General features: G+C 46.2%; 4 protein-coding genes and 1 pseudogene across 4 annotated transcripts; 2 read left to right on the top strand and 3 right to left on the bottom strand.

Annotated features, from left to right (window-relative positions):
* Window positions 1-1709: 1709 nt before the first annotated feature.
* H1-1 (H1.1 linker histone, cluster member) lies at window positions 1710-2487 on the bottom strand. The gene has a single exon (XM_061399319.1). The coding sequence runs from the start codon at window positions 2420-2422 to the stop codon at window positions 1766-1768; it is 657 nt and encodes a 218-aa protein (XP_061255303.1). The 5' UTR covers window positions 2423-2487; the 3' UTR covers window positions 1710-1765.
* A 2814-nt stretch (window positions 2488-5301) lies between these two features.
* Window positions 5302-6408, top strand: LOC133236992 (histone H3.1). Its single transcript, XM_061399331.1, has one exon. It carries the CDS (start codon window positions 5365-5367, stop codon window positions 5773-5775), a length of 411 nt encoding a protein of 136 aa, XP_061255315.1. The 5' UTR covers window positions 5302-5364; the 3' UTR covers window positions 5776-6408.
* An 86-nt stretch (window positions 6409-6494) lies between these two features.
* The window catches only part of LOC133237033 (uncharacterized), a 61480-nt pseudogene continuing 45064 nt past the window's right edge, over window positions 6495-22910 (top strand).
* LOC133237026 (histone H4) lies at window positions 9050-10949 on the bottom strand. The gene has a single exon (XM_061399369.1). It carries the CDS (start codon window positions 10896-10898, stop codon window positions 10587-10589), a length of 312 nt encoding a protein of 103 aa, XP_061255353.1. The 5' UTR covers window positions 10899-10949; the 3' UTR covers window positions 9050-10586.
* Window positions 14827-22772, bottom strand: LOC133236989 (histone H3.1). Its single transcript, XM_061399328.1, has one exon. It carries the CDS (start codon window positions 22455-22457, stop codon window positions 22047-22049), a length of 411 nt encoding a protein of 136 aa, XP_061255312.1. The 5' UTR covers window positions 22458-22772; the 3' UTR covers window positions 14827-22046.

Below are 22910 nucleotides of genomic sequence, written 5' to 3'. Positions count from 1 at the left end.
TTGCTTCCTGACCTGCATACAAATTTCTCAAGAGGCAGGTCATGTGGTCTGGCATTCCCATCTCTTTCAGAATTTTCCACAGTTTATTGTGATCCACACAGTCAAAGGCTTTGGCATAGTCAATAAAGCAGAAATAGATGTTTTTCTGGAACTCTCTTGCTTTTTCCACGATCCAGCAGATGTTGGCAATTTGATCTCTGGTTCCTCTGCCTTTTCTAAAACCAGCTTGAACATCAGGAAGGTCACGGTTCACATATTGCTGAAGCCTGGCTTGGAGAATTTTGAGCATTACTTTACTAGCATGTGAGATGAGTGCAATTGTGCGGTAGTTTGAGCATTCTTTGGCATTGCCTTTCTTTGGGATTGGAATGAAAACTGACCTTTTCCAGTCCTGTGGCCACTGCTGAGTTTTCCAAATTTGCTGGCATATTGAGTGCAGCACTTTCACAGCATCATCTTTCAGGATTTGAAATAGCTCAACTGGAATTCCATCACCTCCACTAGAAGAAAGTATAGCTGCCATTTAATTTAAAAAAGTAGAAAACAATTGAAGGGAACCATTTAAATATAATGGAGATACAAAAAATTAATAACATGTTAAAGGACAAAACTTAATACCATGTTAATTAAAACCGAGAACTAAAAAGGGCTGACTGCTAAAAATATTATTCAAATTTACTGTGGAAATTCTTAGCAAATGCAGTACAAAAAAACTTAAATGGTTGGTATTCACATTAAAAAAATTTGCACCCTTTCATGTAAAGTTTTACAACTAATTGAGTTTCGTTAAGTTTAAGTGAGTAAACCGAGCTCAACATATGGTATTGTGTTTTTTCACCTTGGATGTGAAAAAAAGTAGTAATTAAACTGAATTCCAAAATTAAAACTTCGAAAGCTTTCAGAGCCAATTTTATAAGTGTCCCCAAATATCAATATTTAACGTGGTGTAGCACACCAGAGTTGAAAACCCTGCACGTGGAGAAATACTCTCTAGTTAGGCACAGAGTGGAAATTTCAATTATTATCCAATCTGGGCAGTTCTGATTCCAGGAACAGAGAAACCCGGTAAGAGCTTTTGGGCTTTAGCTCCCAAATTCCAGGGCAGCCAAGTTCTCGTGACCCTAGTGGGAAACTAGCTGACAACCTGCAAATCGCCCCGGGATAAGTCGGCTGAGCCTGGCCTCGATGGCGCAGCCTGAGGCTTGCAAGGCCTACCTGGTGAACTCGAAGACACCAATCTGAGCGCCGGGTTAGCCGGCGGATCACCGTCGTTCCCAAGGTCACCTTAAAAGCATTTCAGAGCCACCCAATTTTGGGGAAAGCCAACTTAGCGATAGTAGTATGGCCCAAGAACCTATGTCCCAGCTTTGATCTCAGATAACCAGAGAAATCTTTAATAGACAAATGAGCACATGGTACACGGACCCAGCCCTCAATCGTGCAGCTGAGGACTATTATGGGGTAGGCCCCCAAAGTTTCCCCGCTTGTTTCTGACATACAACTACAAATGTAAGCTTCAGGTTAAAATGGGACTAGGGAAACAGTCTGAGGCCCAAACCACAAGCTTCTAACCCCACAGCGTGAGTTTGACTTAGCCTCAAAAAGATTCTAATGTAGAACTAAGAGTGGCTTGCACATACTGTATTTGCATGAGGGCAAAAAAAGAAAAACAAAGTTGTGTGGTAATAAAGCTCTTTCTCTGAAATAAGTTGGTGGCTCTTAAAAGAGCCGTTGGTTTATTGGAAGCAGCTTCCAACCGGAACTCTTACTTCTTCTTGGGTGCTGCCTTCTTGGGTTTGGCAGCGGTCTTTGGCTTGGTTACCTTCACTTTGGCCCCTTTTGGTTTCACAGCCTTGGCTTTGGCAGGGCTCTTGGCTACTTTCTTAGGCTTCACAGCCTTAGGCTTCTTAGGACTCTTAGAGGACTTCTTTGTCAACACAGACTTTTTAGCTTTTTTTGGAGTCTTGACACTTTTCTTAGCAGCAGCCGCCCCAGAGGCCTTCTTGGGCTTCTTAGAAGCGCTTGTTACCTTGGTTTTCGTTGCCACCTTTGTGGCGGTGGGCTTGGCATCCACGGAGGCTACTTTCTTGTTGAGCTTGAAAGAACCCGAGGCGCCGGTGCCCTTGGTCTGCACCAGGGTGCCTTTGCCCACTAGGCTCTTAAGACCCAGCTTGATGCGGCTGTTATTCTTTTCCACATCGTAGCCAGCGGCCGCCAGTGCCTTCTTCAGCGCGGCCAGGGACACACCGCTGCGCTCCTTGGAGGAGGAAACAGCTTGCACAATCAGCTCCGAAACTGAAGGGCCCGCAGGTTTTTTCTTGGCGGCTGCTGCAGCCTTAGCAGGCTTCTTCGCCTTCTTGCCAGCTGAAGGTTTCTCAGGGGGAGTGGAAGCAGCTGGAGCTGGGAGCGCGACTTCGGACATGGCGGAAATAAGGAAAAACTTAGTAAACCGCTAGACCCAACGAGGCAGTAAGACGCGGGTGGCTCCAGCGCGCGATATTTATAGGGCGGGGCCGCGCTGTGATTGGTGAGCGCTGGCGCCCGCCCCCCGCCCCCTGCCCTCCCAACTGGGTCTCGCAAGGCAGCGGCAGGCCGCTGGGGCCTATGGTCCTGCTTTCCTACCGCTTGCACCGAGGCACCCAGACAGCATCCTTTTCCACCCCTCACCCTGACGACGGTCGCCCAGTGGAGACGGAAATAATCCACTCCGCAGGGAAGGGTCCGGGCCATTACCATCAGAGGGTGCGACTTTAAAAAAAAAAAAAAAGCAGGTTTTTTTGTTTTTGTTTTCCTTTTGGGGGTGGGAGGAAGACCTTTAAATAAGGCAATTGCGTAAGAATCCAAGGAGTTTCACCTGAAACCTCGCCTCTAGGAAGCACTGGCAAGGGATATCAGTTTCTAATCTGCAATCAATTCAAAAGGTTACATCATGACTGAAAGGGAGAGCGGAAAGCGAGAGTATGTAGGCCTGGTTTGCAGGTTTGGGAAAAGTTCTCATTAATGCCACTTTCTTTCCTGGCAACGCTGAGTATGTGTGGTAAAGACCTGAGACGCGGATGCCCTTGGTCTGAACCAGGGTGCGTTTATTTGGGACAAAGGAGAATTGTAGAAAACAAAAGAATTGGTTAACACTGCAATTGACACTCAAGCTGCACCTGTGGAAAGCTTAGCCCGCAATTTCTGTAATTGCGACTTATTTCCACAGCCCAGTGCACGTAACACATTTTGGATCGCCTTTCATCCTCATAACATATACCAAGCTGCAAACCTAGCACACGAAAGACATCAAGTAAGCTCTGGGTGGACTAAACTGTGCCCGGACAGGCATTGCACCCAGGGAGGATGTGGGAGCAGGGGGGAAAGTTGCTTTAGTATGAAAATGAGAGAACACAGCCCCGAGATAATATTTTAGGGCACTCTCCCTTTAACTTGTCTGTGGCTGTAAAAGCAGCAACAATGCTAAAACGACTTCACAATGTGAATCAAACTACTGAGAGAATAAAACTCCCCTTTCACAATTCTGTCCTGGGCAATCTCCTAGCAGTAGGGAGAGTGAAGCAATGACAAGTCATTCCCGCGCGAGTGCCTGCGGTTTTCAAACAAGTCCGCACTGGTTTTAAAGACCCGAATTTTCCCCTGCTGCTGCTGCTGCTAAGTCGCTTCAGTAGTGTCCAACTCTGTGCGACCTCAGAGACGGCAGCCCACCAGGCTCCCCCGTCCCTGGGATTCTCCAGGCCAGAACACTGGAGTGGGTTGCCATTTCCTTCTCCAATGCATGAAAGTGAAAAGTGAAAGTGAAGTCGCTCAGTCGTGTCTGACCCTCAGCGACCCCATGGACTGCAGCCTACCAGGCTCCTCCGTCCATGGGATTTGCCAGGCAAGAGTACTGGAGTGGGTTGCCATTGCCCCCCAGTAACTCTCAAAAAAACCCCTAAGAGCTCGTTTCCGCCTTGTGGCCAATAATAAAAGGGTTCCAGACACAGGGAATGGCAACCTACTCCGGTATTCTTGCCTGGAGAATCCCAGGCACAGAGGACCCTGGCGGGCTACAGTCCGTGGAGTCGCAGAGTCCGACACCACTGAGCGCTCATTGGTTCGTCCAGACACGAGAGTCGCCCATCTTTACCCTTTCTTAACTGTCGTTTTCTTGAGTCTGTATTTACAAAACCCATTACGTAATTTCTAATAATTTGGAAGAGATAAGAACAATTGGAGCTAGGCGTCTTAGTTTAAAGGACAATTATAACACAAGTATACAATCTTCCTCCAAGAGGAAGGTTTCATAAATAAGCATTTCTGGAAAGACATAAACAAGCTTTTCCTATAGTAATAAATGTGGCATCTAATCAAAAGTTTTTAAAAGGGAACTACTGCACGCAATAATTTCTTGTTTAAAGAATGATTTGTGCCGCCTGTGTCTAATGGGTTTAACAAGTTTCAAATGAAAGGGAACTGCTCCATGCAAATGAGGGATGCTAGATATGCATTCTTACTGGCTACCAAGTAAAATGGACTCTACCAATCAAAAGGTAGAATCTGGATTACCGCTTTCGTATAAGGGTTCACATTTGGCTTTAAAAAAAATAAAATCAGCCACTGGCAGTAGTAAATTGTCTTCGTTTTGGTCCATAATCTATTCACTGAGTTTAGTCCATCGCCTGCTTCCCATGGGGAAATTCCTCTGATCCCTTGTGGTTTCTCCCGCCGTTGTCTACCCGGCAATGCACCAGGCTAAGTGTATTCTAGACTTTAGAAAATACTAGTTTCAGAAAGCTCCAAATATAAAGTCAGAGCATAAGAAAAAAATGCCTTATTACAGAAAATACTTCTGGAAACGCTAGTGTGAATTTTTTTTTTATACTGTTTTTGTGGTTACATCTTGTAGGTTTCAAAGAAGTTCCTCGGTCAGTTTAAGCTTTACAGAGGGATCTCTCTTTTTTGTAAAATGGCTTTAGAAATTTCTAACCCGATATCGGGTTACCGACCAGGGAATGTAGATCCCTCAATTCCCACACCACTCAGGGGACTAAGAAAACCTACATTACTACAATATCAATGAAGTGAATGTCTATTTTTCCGAAAAGGTAACGCCCAAAGCATTGCATTTACAGAAAATCGTGTGTGGAAAAGAACAAAAGTTTAAAAAAAAAAGTTGAAAAGAGCCGAGGATAGAAGGAGGCGGCCAATGAAACTGCACGCTTTTTGGAAAGTTTAAAGCTAGACAAATCAGAACCTGTAACGTAATATTCAAACTTTTCTCCCGCCCAATCACTACCCCTTGGGTACTATAAATACCAGCAAAACTGCTGGGCGACTTATTTGAGCTAGTATAAGGCACATCTGCTTCGTAGTTACTTGTTTGTTATGGCCCGTACAAAGCAAACTGCCCGTAAATCCACTGGCGGCAAAGCGCCACGCAAGCAGCTAGCCACCAAGGCGGCTCGCAAGAGTGCACCGGCCACCGGCGGCGTAAAAAAGCCTCACCGCTACCGTCCTGGCACGGTGGCCCTGCGCGAGATCCGCCGCTACCAAAAGTCCACAGAGCTTCTTATCCGTAAACTGCCATTTCAACGCCTTGTGCGTGAGATTGCCCAGGACTTCAAGACCGACTTGCGCTTTCAGAGTTCGGCGGTGATGGCACTGCAGGAGGCATGTGAAGCCTATCTGGTGGGTCTTTTCGAGGACACCAATTTGTGCGCTATTCACGCCAAGCGCGTTACCATAATGCCCAAGGACATCCAGCTAGCCCGTCGGATCCGCGGGGAGAGAGCATAAGTTCCAGTCTGAGATTTCAAGCAAAGGCTCTTTTCAGAGCCACCCACGTTTTCAAGTAAAACGGCTGTAATACGAACCAACTAAAGTAGTTGAATATACTGCTTTTGGATGGAAGAATATGCATCAGTAACACTCAGGCACTTTCACTTTTCATGGGTGCTCTTTTTTTTTTTTTTTTCAATATTCCCTGCATATGCGAACAAACTGGCCCTTTGTGTTTAGTACTGTTATTCCATATCTTAATGAAGAACCAGGGTTTCGGAGGCATGAAGAGTGATTGACATTTGCAGAACGTTTTTATAACAGGGCCTTTTGAACGTCAGGATAGTATAACCATTTTTACATTTCTATCTCTGATCTTGACACGATTACGAAAATTTATTGATAATAAGTTTTCACCCTTTAAAGTATTTGTTATACTTAGGATATTTGGAATATGTCTGCTGTAAGCCTGCTTCCTCTAAGTACTTTAGTTAAAACAGTGCAGCCCCTACAAGCCAAGCAACGAAAGACTATTGGTCAAACTGAGCTCAGGCCGCTTAGCCAACCCGATCCGCCTCTCCCTTCCGGCCCTTCAGTTCCTTTGGCTCCAGTTCCCGGGGCTTGGAGGAGGAATTAAGGGCGGGGATTGATGGCGTCACACTTCCGGCTTGCGCGACTTCCGAGCCCTCAGTGGGGGGAGGGGCGGAGGGAGTAGGTATATAAGAATCGGTTCTCAGCTTACTCGTCAGTTGCTGTTGGTTTACTTTTCGTGAAACCATGTCTGGACGCGGCAAAGGCGGCAAAGGTCTGGGGAAAGGCGGCGCTAAGCGCCACCGTAAGGTTCTGCGCGACAACATCCAGGGCATCACTAAACCTGCTATCCGTCGCCTGGCTCGTCGTGGTGGTGTGAAGCGCATCTCTGGGCTCATCTACGAAGAGACCCGCGGGGTCCTGAAAGTGTTTCTGGAGAACGTGATCCGGGACGCGGTCACCTACACCGAGCATGCCAAGCGGAAGACGGTCACCGCTATGGACGTGGTCTACGCTCTCAAGCGCCAGGGCCGTACTCTATACGGCTTTGGCGGTTAAGCTTTCCAGTTTGCTCTCAGGAGCTTGATTTCAACCAAAGGCCCTTTTCAGGGCCACCCAACTACTCTAAAAAAAGCTGTTAACTATTAGCCGAGAAATAGCCAGGTGCTATAGTTGAACACTAGCTCTGAACCGGAAAACACTGCGGGGTTTGGCAATCTGTATATTCATACGGAATCATTTGCTCTCTTGCACTGGACAGGTAGCGGCGAAGATTTAATTATAAGTGGAAAAAAACTACGAAAAACTTTAGGTCGCCACGCCCCACCCATGAGTTGTCAGCCCGTCAGAACTGATGATCTGTGCTTTACCCGAGGCGACCTAAATGGGTGGGAAATCGGGCGAGAAAAGGCGAAAGCCCGGGTTTAGTAAATTTGTGTTTTTTACGGGTTATGAAACAGACGGAGACATCTGAGTCTGTCATGTCCTGAGAACAGTACTGAAATTACCGCCACTGATGGGGTGATTTGTCTCGATTAAAAAAATCTGAAATGGTGTGCAAAAAAAGCCGGCTTCAGACCGCCGGGAAACCCAGGCATTTAGTTCAGAAGTTATGAAGAAAACGCTCTTCCCTCTGTGTCAACACAGCGCTCAGCAGTAAGCCATACATGTTTGCCTTCCATCACAGAGAAATGGAAATTAGGGTGATAGAAATATTCTAAAATTAAATAGACTGTAGTGATGGTTGTACAACTAAGTAAATATACTAAAGTTTATTGTTTGTACACTAAAAAAAGTGGATGAAATTTTATGATATGTAGATTATATCTCAAAAAAGCTTATTGTATATATATATATAATCTCCAGGCAGGGTAGCAGGAGATGAAGATTATAGGGTAGGCCTGTTGGTCTGTGAAGATGTTCTCTTGCTACAGTATGGCCTCCTTGGTCTATGCTTGGCCTGTAGTTGTAGTCACAGAAAGTTTTTAAGCAAGAAAATCTCGTACAATTATATGTTCCAGTAGCATATGAACTGAAGGGACGTGAATTCACTTGAGGTTGGCTAGTAATGGCACCCCACTCCAGTACTCTTGCCTGGAAAATCCCATGGATGGAGGAGCCAGTAGGCTGCAGTCCATGGGGTCCCTAAGAGTCAGACATGATTGAGCGACTTCACTTTCACGCATTGGAGAAAGAAATGGCAACCCACTCCAGTGTTCTTGCCTGGAGAATCCCAAGGAAGGGGGAGCCTGGTGGGCTTCCGTCTATGGGGTCGCACAGAGTCGGACACGACTGAAGCGACTTAGCAGCAGCAGCAGCAGTAGGGAAACAGTATTCCCATCTAAAAGGTATTCAACAAATGCCTCTATCACTGGGTTCTTTTTTGTATCATTTTTTTAGAGGGCTGGCTGATTTCAGCCTCAGTATGTTAGTTCTAATATTTCCCCTAGTTTTTTTCAGCCTGTTTCCCACCTGATAACTGTCCTTCCAGACTTGGAGGGGAATGATATAATTACCTAGCCTGCCTTAATTTAAACTGACAATGGGGAGGGTTCAAAGCTGCAATTTGGATGACTAGAGGAGCTAAAATGGGCCTGGTTGGGAGAGTAATGTAATCCTGGTGCCCTTCAGGACATATGTGTTGATTTTGTGTAATGTGCCAGATATTGTTTAAGCATTGGGGTACACCAGTAAGCAAATTAGAATTTCCTGTCCTCCATTCAGATATGTAATAAAATATGTGGATACAGATTTCCTACACTGAAGGGAAGGGTGGCTGCTCCATAGACCACCTTCTTTTATGGTTGGCCTATCTTTTTTTAGTTCATAAGACTTATAGATTGTATTATACTCATTTTAGTCATACCCACTACCTGGGTACAAAGGTATGAACCTTTCTCAGACCTAACACTCTTGAAGTCCTGGTTCAGAACAAAGATAATGCTGCCTGATACACCACTCCTGCATCATTCCTAAGAGCCAGAGAAAACCTGTCATGCTGATTGATTCAGGCAGTGACAAGTCAAAGAATTATAGCTAGGGAATCATAGCAGCACTATGGTGGGCCTGAGGTTGGGAGAGGGCCTGTGTCCTTGTGTAGAACATTCATGCCTGCATTCATTGAACTCTGCCACGTGAAGACAGTAGGAAGACAGCAGCCTATGAAGTAGGAAATGGGTCCTCATCACACACCCGATCTGCCTAACACCTTGATGCTGGACTTCAGTCTCCAGAACTCTGAGAAATATTTGTTGTTAAAGCACACGGTCCACGGTATTTTTATTGTATCAGCCTGAACTAAGACACCATTTTATGGATATAGATATTTTATCTGGTCCGTTTTGATGACAATTTATATTGGTTCCACTCATTTACAAACAACGTGCTGCTATAAAACATATTTAAGTTCTTAGTGCTCTCATCCAGTCTGATCATTTATATGTTGATGAGTCCCCAGTTTTTTTCTCTAGTCCAGAAGTCTCACCTGAAATTAAGAATCTCACTTTCTCAACTGCCTAGTCAGTATCTCCTCTAGGGTCAAGAGACAGGTGTTAGCAGAATGACGAGGCAGCAGTGTTTCCTACAGCAGTCATCAATACACGTCTCAAACAAAAAATCAAGGAGGCTGATTATTCAGTCAGTCGGCTGGTTTATCAATTTGAAGACACACGTCAAAAAAACTTCTGTGACCATATTGTCATCTTTGAAAGTTTCATTTTAAAGTATAATTTACAGCAGAGTACAGAGAGAGACCAACTGGAATGAAGCTGAAAGTGCAAGAGAGCCACTTAAGAGGGAGGGAGGAGGAAGCGTCTGCCTACAATCTCAAAGGCCCTGCTAGAGGCCTAAGTGTTCAGAACAGAATCGCTTAATATAGTAAATGGAAATTTACAAACTGTTTAGCCAGAGGCCTCCAGCCTGAGGATGAAAATCAGCAATGCCAAGACACTTCAGAAACCAAGACCACTGGGTTTACGAGGGGTCACGGCACTCAGCATGATGGATGGCCCAAACTCTATATAAGTACGGAGGTTTGGGGCGCGACCCAGAGGAGGACAAGGAGGTGGTGGGGCTGCAGAGATGAGAGCGCAGATCCTGGCGTCGCCTACTGCAAACACTAAGAACTAACACCCAGGTTCTTTCCGGCGATGTATTTAATTCATCTGGCTTGTCAGCGACCAGCAGCACCCCAGCAGTTTCTGGCAATTTGCACAAATACTTATTAAATACTTTGGGTTTCCCAGGTGGCGCAGTGCTAAAGAAGCTGCCTGCCAATGCGTGAGACGCAAGAGACGCGGGTTTGATCCGAGTCGAGAAGATCCCCTGGAGTAGGAAATGGCAACCCACTCCAGTATTCTTGCCTGGAAAATTCGAAGGACAGAGGAGCCTGGCAAGCTGAGTCGGCCTCGACTGAGCACACACACATGTACACAGTTTTGCCTCTTCGACAAAAACTTTGGCCTGTAGTTGATAGTCCTTTTACAGACGATTTGGGGGTAGGCAGGATCCTTCCCACTAGAGCGGTTGACGCTGGGGCTTGAAGTTCTCAAACAGGGCACCGGGACTTCCGCCGCATACTAAGCCAAACAATTTTACTGCCCTATTGACCGAAGGCACCGCTACTCTTCGCATAATGAAGATTAGATAAAGTGTAACGGTAGAGAGACCGCACAGAAAAACTACTTTAGCATTAAAAGAGAATACATTTCTAATCCAAGTACAAATTGAGCACAGCCCTTTCTGAGAGAAAGTGGGCGGCCCTGAAAAGGGCCTTTAAAATAAACGTACTGGATGAAGCTTTAGCCGCCGAAACCATAGAGGGTGCGGCCCTGGCGTTTGAGCGCGTAAACCACGTCCATGGCGGTGACAGTCTTGCGTTTGGCGTGCTCCGTGTAGGTGACCGCGTCCCGGATCACATTTTCCAGAAACACCTTCAGCACCCCACGGGTCTCCTCGTAGATGAGCCCGGAGATGCGCTTCACACCACCACGACGAGCCAGGCGACGGATGGCGGGCTTGGTGATACCCTGGATATTATCGCGCAGAACCTTGCGGTGGCGCTTAGCGCCTCCTTTCCCAAGGCCTTTGCCGCCTTTGCCACGTCCAGACATGCTACCTGAAGTGTTGCAAGCCTGTGCGGTACAGCAGTGGTATTACCGCTTGGTCAAGAGTAATTATAAGCTGTAATCGGACCTCATTGAGAACTGAACGCGCGGGCGGGAAAAGACGCTCTGAAACCACTCCCTTGGCTCCGCCCCTTTCTAGATCCAGTATCTGTGAAAGGGAGAGAACCTAGTATAATGCATCTGTTAAATGTTACTCTGGATTGTTTTGCTCCCTTTGGTCTTTGAATCTGAGTCTGTTTATATTTTCGACTGAGAATTTTAGTAAGGACTTATTATTTTTTTTGCAAATACTATACTTTCTCATTCAAGAGAAGGTGACTGTTAGTTGTGAATGGTAGCAGAATATGACTCTCACCCTTCATATGCTATTTTTGAGCTGTTTTTTTTTTTTTTTTTTAATACCAGACATAGAGTAGAATTTACTTTTATTTGTGAGAATTTACTCTTTTGTGAGGGACACTTACATTTATAAAGGGAATTTTAATGAATGTCTTTCTCTCTGTACCAGGAAGATAGGATAACTGGATCACCAGAGAATCTCATCAATGAGAAGACCCTGGACTTAATTCTGTGTAATAACCTTACTCTTGTTTGCTTTCCTGGTAACCTCTCATAACTAGCTCCTCCTACTTCTTGTGTCTTTAGTGGGAGACATTAAAAGTGGGGTCTTGGGCAAACTTGCAGAGTTTTACTCAGTTTTTCTAGGTATCTCTTATGCATGTGTGAAGTGTACATGTTATTAAACTGTTTTTCTCATGTTAACCTACTCTTTCAGCTAAGAATTTAGAAGGGTAGAAGGAAAGTTATTTTTCCTCTCCTATAAGTATATTGATTATTTTGAGCTGTAGCAGAAAAACAGCAAATGCATAGAGGATTTCTCTGAACTCCCATTAGGTACCTAAAGACAGACAAAAAGAACTCAATAAATCCCTCCCCAAAGAGTTTCACTAACTAGGGAAGAGTGACACTTTACCACACCCACACAAACCTTGTCACAAACTATTGTCCATGAAAACGGTCAATCTGAGAAAGAAAATAGGACTTTATTAGAGCCAACCCAAGGAATATCACCTGGGAGACAGTCTTTCAGAAAGCTCTGAGGACTGTTCTGCTTGTTAGAGTTCAAAACATAGTATATTCTTAAGACAAAGAGTTATATCTTAAAGTTACTATTGACAGACTACATAGTCCAGACCCACATGTATAAGAGGCATTGCAGTTCCTTACAGGATTGAGAAAGGAGTGTTATCTTCTAAGAAGGTACCTTGCTGGCACCAGGAGAAAATTGCTCTTTTCAGTCAAGCAGCTCTTTAGATTTGGTCAATGTACTGCTATAATGTGCACAATGTACACTAAAGAGGGGTAGTGGCCCCAATGAGCAGAGAGAGAATTTTATGTCTAGAAACTTTATCCTGCTTTAAACATAATCTAATTTTATCACTATTGTTTCTCCCCATCTATTCTCTTAAGGTCCATTCATCTTTCCTAAAAATCATTTACTCACCCCTATTAGGCTTACGCACCACCTCTCACTCATTTTCCCTATAAAGATGGTATTTAAGTTGGAATTTTAAGCTACCTTCAGGAGTTACTCATTTTTCCCCAGATAACTCCCACGTATACATAAGGGCTACATGTTACTTCTGTTTGTTTTTCTCTTGTTAATCTTTTATTTCAGGGGTTTAAGAACTCAGAAGGGTAGAGGGAAAATTATTTAACTTTCCCTATAGGTTATGAGCTGTGTGACCATATAACTTTACATTTGTTTTCTACATCTGTAAAACTGGGTAATGATAGTAATGATGGAACTCTAATAAGGATTTAATTTAGCCGTTGTAAACAAAGCGTTAGAACAGAGATAGGCTGAGAGAAGTTGTGTATAAATGTGATTGTTTTCAACTGGTATTATTTCTTAAAGAACCTGTCTAGACTTGGCCACCTGATGCGAAGAACTGACTCATTGGAAAAGACCCTGATTCTGAGAAAGATTGAAGGCAGGAGAGAAGGGGACAACAGAGGGTTAGATGGTTGGATGGCATCACTGATGCGATGGTGGAGATGAGTTTGAGTAGGCTCTGGGAATTGGTGATGGACAGGGAAGCCTGGCATGCTGCAGTCCATGGGGTCACAAAGAGTCAGACACAACTGAGCTGCTGAACTGAACTGAGACTTGAAATATTACTCTGAAGTCTCATTTTTCCTTCCAACACAGTATCAGCCACAACCATATGTATATATTAGTGAGGACTTTAAAAAAAAAAAAAAAAAGCACAAAAGCTCCAGGAGTTGGTTATGGACAGGGAAGCCGGGCCTGCTGCAATCCATGGGGTTGCAAAGAGTCGGACACGACCGAGTGACTGAACTGAACTAACTGATGGCATCTAACAAAGTACAAGACATCAACTCATTCTGTTTTGGCATATGTGACATGCTAAACATGATGGTCCAAATATGTTCCTTTGTGCCCTCTACTAAGGTACATGGACAGTCTCAGGCTTCTAGCTTTCCTGCAACCAAGCCTGGGGTGCCTTTCAAATCTCCATACCAGCTTCCCACTGTTGTGTTAAATCCTTGAAAATACTCATTGAGCAGTGACTCACATCTACTAGGACAACTGAAAAGGCTACCACTAAATTTGAAGTCTGAAAAATTCACCCTGACTTACTCTTCCTCTTCTTTGATAGTCTTTATAACAAACCCAAATTTTAGACTCCAACAGCATTAGCTATCAACTTCAGCTTGTGGTGTAACATCACTCTGTGCACCTGGGAAAGAAAAACTCTTTTTGATTGAAGACCTTGCAACAGTCATTCAAAAGATACAATCCATACATTAAACATCCTCATTTGTCCCCAGGCCCACCTAAGTCACTCCCCTTCAGTCAGCTGCTTGACTGAAAACATAACAGATGCTTTAGTTCAGTCGCTCAATTGTGTCTGACTCTTTGCAACCCCATGAATCACAGCACGCCAGGCCTCCCTGTCCATCAACAACTCCCACAGTTCACTCAAACTCATGTCCATAGCGTCCATCCAGCCATCTCATCCTCTGTTGTCCCCTTCTCCTCCTGCCCCCAATCCCTCCCAGCATCAGGATCTTTTCCAATGAGTCAACTCTTCGCATGAGGTGGCCAAAGTATTGGAGTTTCAGCTTTAGCATCAGTCCTTCCAATGAACACCCAGGACTGATCTCCTTTAGGATGGACTGGTTGGATCTCCTTGCAGTCCAAGGGACTCTCAAGAGTCTTCTCCAACACCACAGTTCAAAAGCATCAATTCTTCGGCGCCCAGCTTTCTTCAGAGTCCAACTCTCACATCCATACATGATCACTGGAAAAACCATAGGCTTAGCTAGATGGAGCTTTGTTGGCAAAGTAATATCTCTGCTTTTCAATATGCTGTCTAGGTTGGTCATAACTTTCCTTCCATGCAATGATATCAAAATGCCGGCAAAGTGTTCAGTAAATTTTCTTCCACAAATTTGATTTTTCTGTTTAATTTTTAAATGTCTGCTGAATTTTAACTTTTAAAATAAGCAGAATCTGTGCAAGTAATTCCAAATGAAAAAGTAGTAAAGCTAGCATTTGCACTCAGGTAAACTAGCATTGAAATGCTGCTGACTTGCAGAGTATACCCTAAAAAGATTAACAAGGTTATGAATTCTAAAATGGCACTAACCTTTTTTTCCTAGATACTGCAGTTGTTTTCTTGAGGGGCTCAAGTAAATTAAAGACTTAAAGCTAAATCCACGTTACTTGGCTGAGGAGGAGAAAGAACAGCCATTGTCCACACTCTATCTGATACTAAAACAGTAATGGACACGTTTAAAATCCTTGGGTCAAGTGGTTAAAATCCGGAACAACTACAGCAAGTAGTTCCGGATTTTGCCATAGAGACAAAAGAGACAAAAGCAATTGGATAGGAAAAAGTGCAATTATGTGGAGTGCTTACAAGTAGGTTTGTTATAGCAGAGTTACAGTAGATATTTGGCTCATGGGAAGAGAAAGCAACATGCACTCGGAGTATCAGAAAAGACGTTATTTTACACTGATGTGGGACTTCCCTGGTGGCTCAGATGGTAAAGAATCTGCCTGCAGTACAGGAGGCCCAGGTTCAATCCCTAGGTCGGGAAGACTTACCCTTAAAGGAAATGGCAACCCACTCCAGTATTCTTGCCTAGAAAATTGTGTGGACTGAAGAGCCTGGTGGGCTACAGTTCATGGGGTCGAAAATAGTCGGACAAGACTGAGCAATTAACAGATAGGCAGACAAGGCCCATCGGAGTCACCTCCAAAGGCTGAGCACCTGACTCAGGGTTTGCCTGTCTTCTATACACACAAGCTATGGGGCAGGGCAGAACTTCCATGAAACTGAGGTGTTTCTTAAGGGGTGCCAATCAAGGATGAGAATGTGTAAGGTGTCTTGTGTTCTCAGTCAGGTCTGCAGTTTAAACTATCTTCTTTTGGTGCCATCTCTGGTGGTTGATTGATACAATAAACAAGCCAGGTTACAAAAGCATTAAAATGCTAAACAGAGCGTTACATGGAAGATTTGCTGAATTTTCCTTCTCATTCCCTCCTGTTGATCCTCAACCTGCTTTAGCCGACTTAGGGATCATCTACCTTAACTGCTCAACAGGGAACCCTAAGGGAACAGGGGTGATGACTGCTCTGGCTACTTCCTGTTGGAACAGGGGTGTAGACTCTCCTCAAGGTTCCCCGCTGGAATCCTCTATTGTTGTATAGTGGTAAGTCCTCATCATCATTTGGAGCTTTATGGTTTCTAAGCAAGAAGAAATAAAATGGGTTATTGCATTGAGAATACAAGGACCTAGCAAGAGGGCTGGAAGAAGCATCAGAACTGGGACCCATTAAGGGGTGTATCTAAGTCCAGAGTGAACTGAAGGTTGAGGACAGCAAGTTGGATAACCAACTTCCTTTCCCTACCTGAGCCTTTAGGTCATCAATCAACTTAATGTTTCTTTTGAGGACCCACAGGCTTTCTTCCTTAGCTGAGATATTTACATAAAAGCCACAGGACTCGCTGAGCATGGGGCACAATCCCTCTTGTGCTGTAATCATATCTAGTCACCCGCAGTTTTGTAGTACTACCTGACCTAAGGAATCTAGGCTTTTTTGTTCTTCTATCGCTGCCACTGTAGACTTCCAAGATTCTTGTATTAGAATGGTTAGCTTGAGTACTAATCTTTCTAGCAGGGGTATTCCTGCAAACCAGAAAAATCCTCAAAATACAGGGTCCAACACCAGGTCTTTCCAGGATGGGGTTATCATGGGCATACCCTTCCCAGTCATTCTGTTTCACCCTGAGGCTTGGAGGTGATAATGCTTGCTCTAGAAAGGATCCTAGGTTCACAGTGTTTCCAGAGACTGCCATTTCTTGTGAATTTTAGAACTATAAACTTGGGATGGCAAATACCTTTCCATTGGCAGGGAAGGATTCCCCACATCCAGTTTCCGCCAAGAAAATTAAACCCGGTTCCTAGTACCAAGACACCGGTAGTAGGCCCTTGGATCCAGGCCATAGTATAGGTAATTTGTATAAACAGGTCTCGGGATTTTATGAATGGGTCCCAACTGTCATATGCACTATGGCCCTTTGGTCTGTTGCTGGAGAAAAATTCATCTGCACAGAGTGGATTATATTTGGTCTCAGAGCTATTATGGGTATGGGATGGGCTTTGACACGCTAGGTTTTGAAATATCAATTGAATCAGTGAAGGGGGCCCTTGACTAAGGTCCTGTTGGTAATAGTAAGGATCCTGTGTCTTGGCCAATAGCAATACATTCTCCTGATCCTGGTACAGAACTGTTAACAGGTATGAAAGTCTCATTGTACCATTTAGTTGCATTTTTGGCTAAGCCTCCCTATATAAAATTATGTCCTCTACAGTCAGGTGTATAATATATCTCATAATCTTCATCACCAAAGGGTTCCCATTGTAAATCTGTTTGGTCAAAGGATAAGGTGTTATTGTTATTGGGTTCAGAAAACCTACTTCTTCAACTTCTTCCAAGTATTTGTTTTGAAAACATAGAGGTAAGTTCCCCTTTAGTACAGCCCCGTGGGTGGAACGCTCTCCTAGTCTCTCCTTGTTTCCAATGAGGGCGAGGCCCACCTCCTACCCCGGTCCTCTTGTTACACAAAATGGAGGGGAAATCCGCTTAGGGAAGGAGATGGATTAATGATATCTTCAAGGGAGCCTGGGTAGGCCAGGAGTGCAACTGTCGGCTCTTCATATTTTATGCCCTCTAGTAAACAAGCCCCGGAGAAGGCAATGGCACCCCACTCCAATACTCTTGCCTGGAAAATCCCATGGACGGAGGGGCCTGGCGGGCTGCAGTCCATTGGGTCGCTAGGAGTCGGACACAACTGAGCGACTTCACTTTATTTTTTCACTTTCATGCATTGGAGAAGGAAATGGCAACCCACTCCAGTGTTCTTGCCTGGAGAATCCCAGGGACCGCAGAGCCTGGTGGGCTGCCGTCCATGGGATCGCAGAGAGTCGGACACGACTGAAGCGACTTAGCAGCAGCAGCAGTAAACAAGCCCGATATTAGGTGCAATTTGCTAAGACCACCATCTGCATCACCACTGGGACCCAAGGGTGAAAGAGTTTTCCATCACTCAGGTGAGTTGCAAAAATTTGTATTAGGATATACCACATATTTAGGATCTATATGCAGTTGATGGTGATGAAGCAGCTAACCAAAGAGAGGAAGAAAACTGCCAGTAAAAGCCTTTTATCCCAATGCCAATTGACTGGAGCCATTGCCGTTAACCCTATGGTGAAAACGAAAGCTAAGAGTGCACAGCCAGAGAGGAGCAGAGGGTGACAGTGCCAGAGCATCACAGTGAAAGAACTAATACAGGGGACAGGAACAGCATAATTATCTTTTCCAGTGACTGACTCTTCCAATCCTTGGTGGATTAGCAGGACTCAAGAGCACAGTGCTTGTCCTTTCTCCTCCTGAGGGTGACCCGCAGTGGGTTGTTTTGTCAGGGGGTCACCTCCTAACATGGTCGGTCTTTGTTTGGTAGATGCTCTGCCTTCACCCTGGAGTGATGGAGCAGCCTGTCTAAATGGACCTGGATTCCTAGACGAGCCTCTCGAGGAATCGGGTACTGTTGCAGTTTTACAGGCTGGGTTCCTGATTTCAGATCAATCAGGATGGGGGCGTGATGTCTTACCAGACCTGGAGGATTCTTTTTGGCCCAGACCAGGGGTACTCAGTCTCTGATTCAGGAGGAATGGTCCGCTCTTTTGGAAGGGAAGAGTATAGGCACCATTCCTCTTCCTTCTTTTCAGCGAGAGCCATAATCAATGAGTAGGGTCACTCTGGTAACTCTAGCTAGGCTGACCTGTGGCAGAAATGGAAACTTGGGCTCCCATTTTTGCAAAGACATCCCCTCCCATCAAAGGAATGGAGCAGTCTGGCAGGTAGAGGAATTCATGGACCACCTCATGGCCCCCTGATCAGCATCTCCGAGGACCACAGAAGGGCCTGCAGGTCTGAGTGCCTGTAGCCCGGATGATAGTGACTTCTCTTCCCGAGAAGGGGGCTATCTGCTGAGTGACCACCGAATGCTCAGCACCTGTGTCTACCATAAAGTCCACTGGATGGCCCCCTTCTTGAACTCTGACCATGGACTCTCAGGGGCCCAGTTGAAGAGAGCCTGGTCCTCTCTAATGGGATTCTGCTCCTGCTAGGCTGATCAGATTAGTGCTGGGTGGCTCAGTGGGGCTGCCGCTTTGGTTCTCTTTTTAGGGCAGTCAGGACATTCATTCTTCCAGTGTTATTTTTCTTTACAATAGGCCCATTGATCACAGCTGCGAGGGCTTCTCTTCTTCAGATCTGGGCCCCTTGCCCTATGAGGTGGTCCAGTTGGGGGTGCAAGCTTTGACAGAGCAGCTGCCAGGAATGCAGCTTTCCATTCCATCCTCTTTTCTGCTTCAGGATGGGCTGCTTGGTCGCGGTTAACAAAGACTTTATTGGCGATCTCCAGCAATTTTGTGGCGTTTTTGTCCATGAACCCTTCAAAGCTTTGTAATTTTCTCCGGATGTCTGATTGGGCCTGTCCCATGAAAGTGGTATTTACCATCTGTTGGTTTTCTGGGGCCTCAGGGTTGAAAGGAGTGAAGACCCAGAAGGCCTCACATAGTCTCTCATAGAAGTCTGCCGAGCTTTCATCTGGCTTTTGTATTACCTCTGTGGCTTTAGCCATGTTGGTGGGCTTTTTAGCCCCGCTTTTACTTCCTGTAGGATGGCCAGTTGCTACCTCTCTAGATTATTTCTTCCTCCTTCAGTGTCCCAGCGGAGCTCGTCTTCTGGGAAGGTTTCTTCGTCCACTTGGCCCCATGGGACATTGGCCCGGAACCATCTTCTAGCCTCTGTTAAGATATGTCGGCACTCCTCCGTATTGAACAAGGTGAGGAGCAGTTGCCGGCAGTCTGCCCAAGTGGGTCGGTGGGTCTGAAAAGTGGACTCTAGGAGATCGATCAGCACTTGAGGCTTTTCAGAGTACGAGGGGGTGAAAAACTTCCAGTTGAGAAGATCGGTCAGGCAAAAAGGCTGGTAGTAGAAGGCAGGTCCCCACTCTTTGAGGGTTCCATCAGCAGCAAGGCGCTGGGGTCCCCCAGTCTCTCCTAAGTGCATTTGTAGCACTGGGGTAGCTGGTCACTGAGCTGATCGGAGGTGCCTACTCATCAGTTCCGGAGTGCCTGGTCACTGGGACATGATAACCTCAGGATCATCAGAAGAAGGTGAAACAGACAGTGGTGGGATATCTGGCAAATGTGGACCTTCGGCCACTTGAAGGGGAGCCGTTGGCACATAGGGTGGTGGCACTATTGGTGATGAGTCCTCAGCCTCTCCTTAGAAAATAGGTGGCTCTTTCTTCTGGCATGGGGCCTTTCTTCTGGTTGGGCTGCTAGGACCTTACACTTTCCCTTACTTGTGGCACAGAACCAAACCCACGGAGGCCTCAACTGAGCAATTTTCAACCAAACATTGGTCAATATATGGGAACTGGTCTGGCTGGCCAGGGTCTCCAGTTATGACTCTAAACACTGCTCGGTCAGTGGACACATCTAAGGTGCCCTCTGAGGGCCATCTGACCCCAAAGGAGGGCCACTCTAGGGTGCACAAAGTGCGCAGTTTTCCAGAACTCAATATTACACCACAATCTCCAGAGAATCCTTCCTTACTATTTTTAACCATACACTCTAGTTTGAATTAGAACTACCCATTATGTGAGTTCCCATCCTGGAATGGTGTCCCACAACAAACAAAAATGCTTTCGCCAAGCTGGTGGCTCCCTTTATGGGGACACTGGGTGCATCTTAGCTATAGCAGGTCACTATATAAACCCCTGTTTATCCTCCTCCTCTTGTCAGTATAATAAACTCCTCAGAGGCCCGTACTAAGGGACAACGTCCCATAGGACCTGACGCTACCCTGAGCCGTGTGAGGTCACCAAGAAACTGCAGGTTAGAACCCACTCAGCCTCCGTAGCTATTGCCGTGGAGAACAGTCACTCACACAGATAGACATACAGTGCTAGCACAGGAGACACCTGATATGGAGACTTCCCTATCCTGGGCAGCACTTCATGCTGCGGGAGGCGATCAGTCTCCCCTTCCGCCTTCAAGGTGGGCCTGAACTCAGTCCTGGGTCCCCGGGGACATTCACCCCATCAGATGTCTGGCCCTGGTCCTGGCAAAATTTTCTGAATCCTCCCCAGGAGTCTGCTCGAACGCGGCAGCGGCCTGCTACTACCGGCCCGACGAGGGTCAGGGTGCAGTGACATTACTGGTGGCGCGCCATCCTTCCCGTCGCGGGGGCCCGAGAGAGCCGAACTTCCGTCAGTTCTCGACAACGGTGGCACAAGGGGCCAGCGCGGCTGTCGGTTTCCCGGCCAATGCACCAAAATGCTACAGCAGTGTTACAGCAGATATTTGGCTCACAGGAAGACAGGCAACACGCTCTCGGAGAATCAGAAAGTGGAAAGTCGCTCAGTCGTGTCCGACTTTTGCGACCCCACGGACTATACAGTCCATGGAATTCTCTAAGCCAGAATACTGGAGTGAGTAGCCTTTCCCTTCTCTAGAGTATCTTCCTGGCCCAGGGATCGAACCCAGGTCTCCTGCATTGCAGGTGGATTCATTACCAGCTGAGCCACAAGGGAAGCCCAAGAAAAGTGAAAGTCACCCAGTCGTGTCCGATTATTTGCAGCCCCATGGACTGCGTAGGACCAGGGCCAGAATTCCCCAGGCCAGAATATTGGAATAGGTCGTTGTTCCCTTTTCCAGGAGAATCTTTCCAACCCAGGTCTACCCGCATTGCAGGTGGATTCTTTACCAGCTGAACCACCAGGGAAGCCCAAGAATACTGGAGTGGGTAGCCTACACCTGCTCCAGGGACCTTCCGGACCCAGGAATCGAACCGGGGTCGCCTGCATTGCAGGCGGATTCTTTACCAACTGAGCTACCAGGGAAACCCCAGAGGATCAGAAAAGACTGTTTATTTCACAGTAGTGAGCGCCTAGCGGAATCATATCCAAATGCAGAGCACCCAACTCAGGACTCAAGGTTTGCCGGTCTTCTATATAGGCTGTGGCAGGGGCAGGGGGTGGGGGGTTGGGCGCAGAGCTTTCATACAAATGAGGTGTTTCTTAAGGAGAGCTAGGCAAGGAAGAGAACGCCTCATGTGTCATGTTCTCAGTCAGGTCTGCAGCTTAAACTATCTTCTTTCAACGCCATCTCTGGCAGTTGCTTAACGCACAAACAAGCCGGTTTACAGAAGCCAAGGTGCTAAACCGAGCATTACATGGGGGATTTGCTAATTCCTTTTCAGATTCATAAACAAAATTACATAAAACTAGACCTGGAGTGCTAACTGGAAGGCGATTACGGTTAGATCCTCATCTCACACACAACTCCAGGGTTTACTTGGCTGCGGAAGTAGGGAGAGGACGATGGAATGGAGTTCTGCTCTGCTCCAACTTTATTGGGAATAGGGGTAATCCTAATCCTTTGTGGTACAACCCTTATTTGATGTTGTGAGTGGCTCTGAAAAGAGCCTTTGGGTTTATAGTTCGCACTCAAATGGAAAGTTTACGCCCTCTCCCCGCGGATCCGGCGGGCAAGCTGGATGTCCTTGGGCATGATGGTGACGCGCTTGGCGTGGATGGCACACAGGTTGGTGTCCTCGAAGAGCCCCACCAGGTAGGCCTCGCACGCCTCCTGCAGCGCCATCACCGCCGAGCTCTGGAAGCGCAGGTCGGTCTTGAAGTCCTGTGCGATCTCGCGCACCAGCCGCTGGAACGGTAGCTTGCGGATCAGCAGCTCCGTAGACTTCTGGTACCGGCGGATCTCGCGCAGGGCCACGGTGCCAGGCCGGTAGCGGTGAGGCTTCTTCACACCGCCGGTGGCCGGCGCGCTCTTACGGGCTGCTTTGGTGGCCAGCTGCTTGCGCGGGGCCTTGCCGCCAGTGGATTTCCGAGCAGTCTGCTTAGTCCGAGCCATGACAAACGACGAACAGATGGCTACAGTTTCTCCAAACGCCAGCAAGAGGCAGGCAGCCGCCCTCTTTTTATACAGCCAGGCGAACACCTATTGGACCCGAGAACATTCAAAAATACCCGCGCCTTGCCCTGATTGGTCCATTTCTCTGCCTGGCTGCCCGGAAGAATCAAGAGCTGCTTTCCGGTTGGTGAATGAACCTGCCCTTTTTCTATACCAACTCCAATGGCCTGACTTCATTTTATTTACCCTTTCACTTCTAAAATATACAGAAAAGTAATTACAAAGCAACACGGACACTGCCGATGGATTATATATGTATATATATATATATATATACAAAGTACAATCACCAGATTATTTTGGAAGTGCTTAGAAAGAGTAGGTGGGCTACAACTAAAATGACACTCAGATTTTCTCGGGTGTAACACGATCATTGTGGACAACCAAGATGTT

This window comes from Bos javanicus, chromosome 23, assembly GCF_032452875.1.
Source record: "Bos javanicus breed banteng chromosome 23, ARS-OSU_banteng_1.0, whole genome shotgun sequence".
Taxonomy (NCBI): Eukaryota; Metazoa; Chordata; class Mammalia; order Artiodactyla; family Bovidae; genus Bos; species Bos javanicus.
Note: the sequence above shows the minus strand (reverse complement) of the source record. Positions and strands in the feature narration are given on the sequence as shown.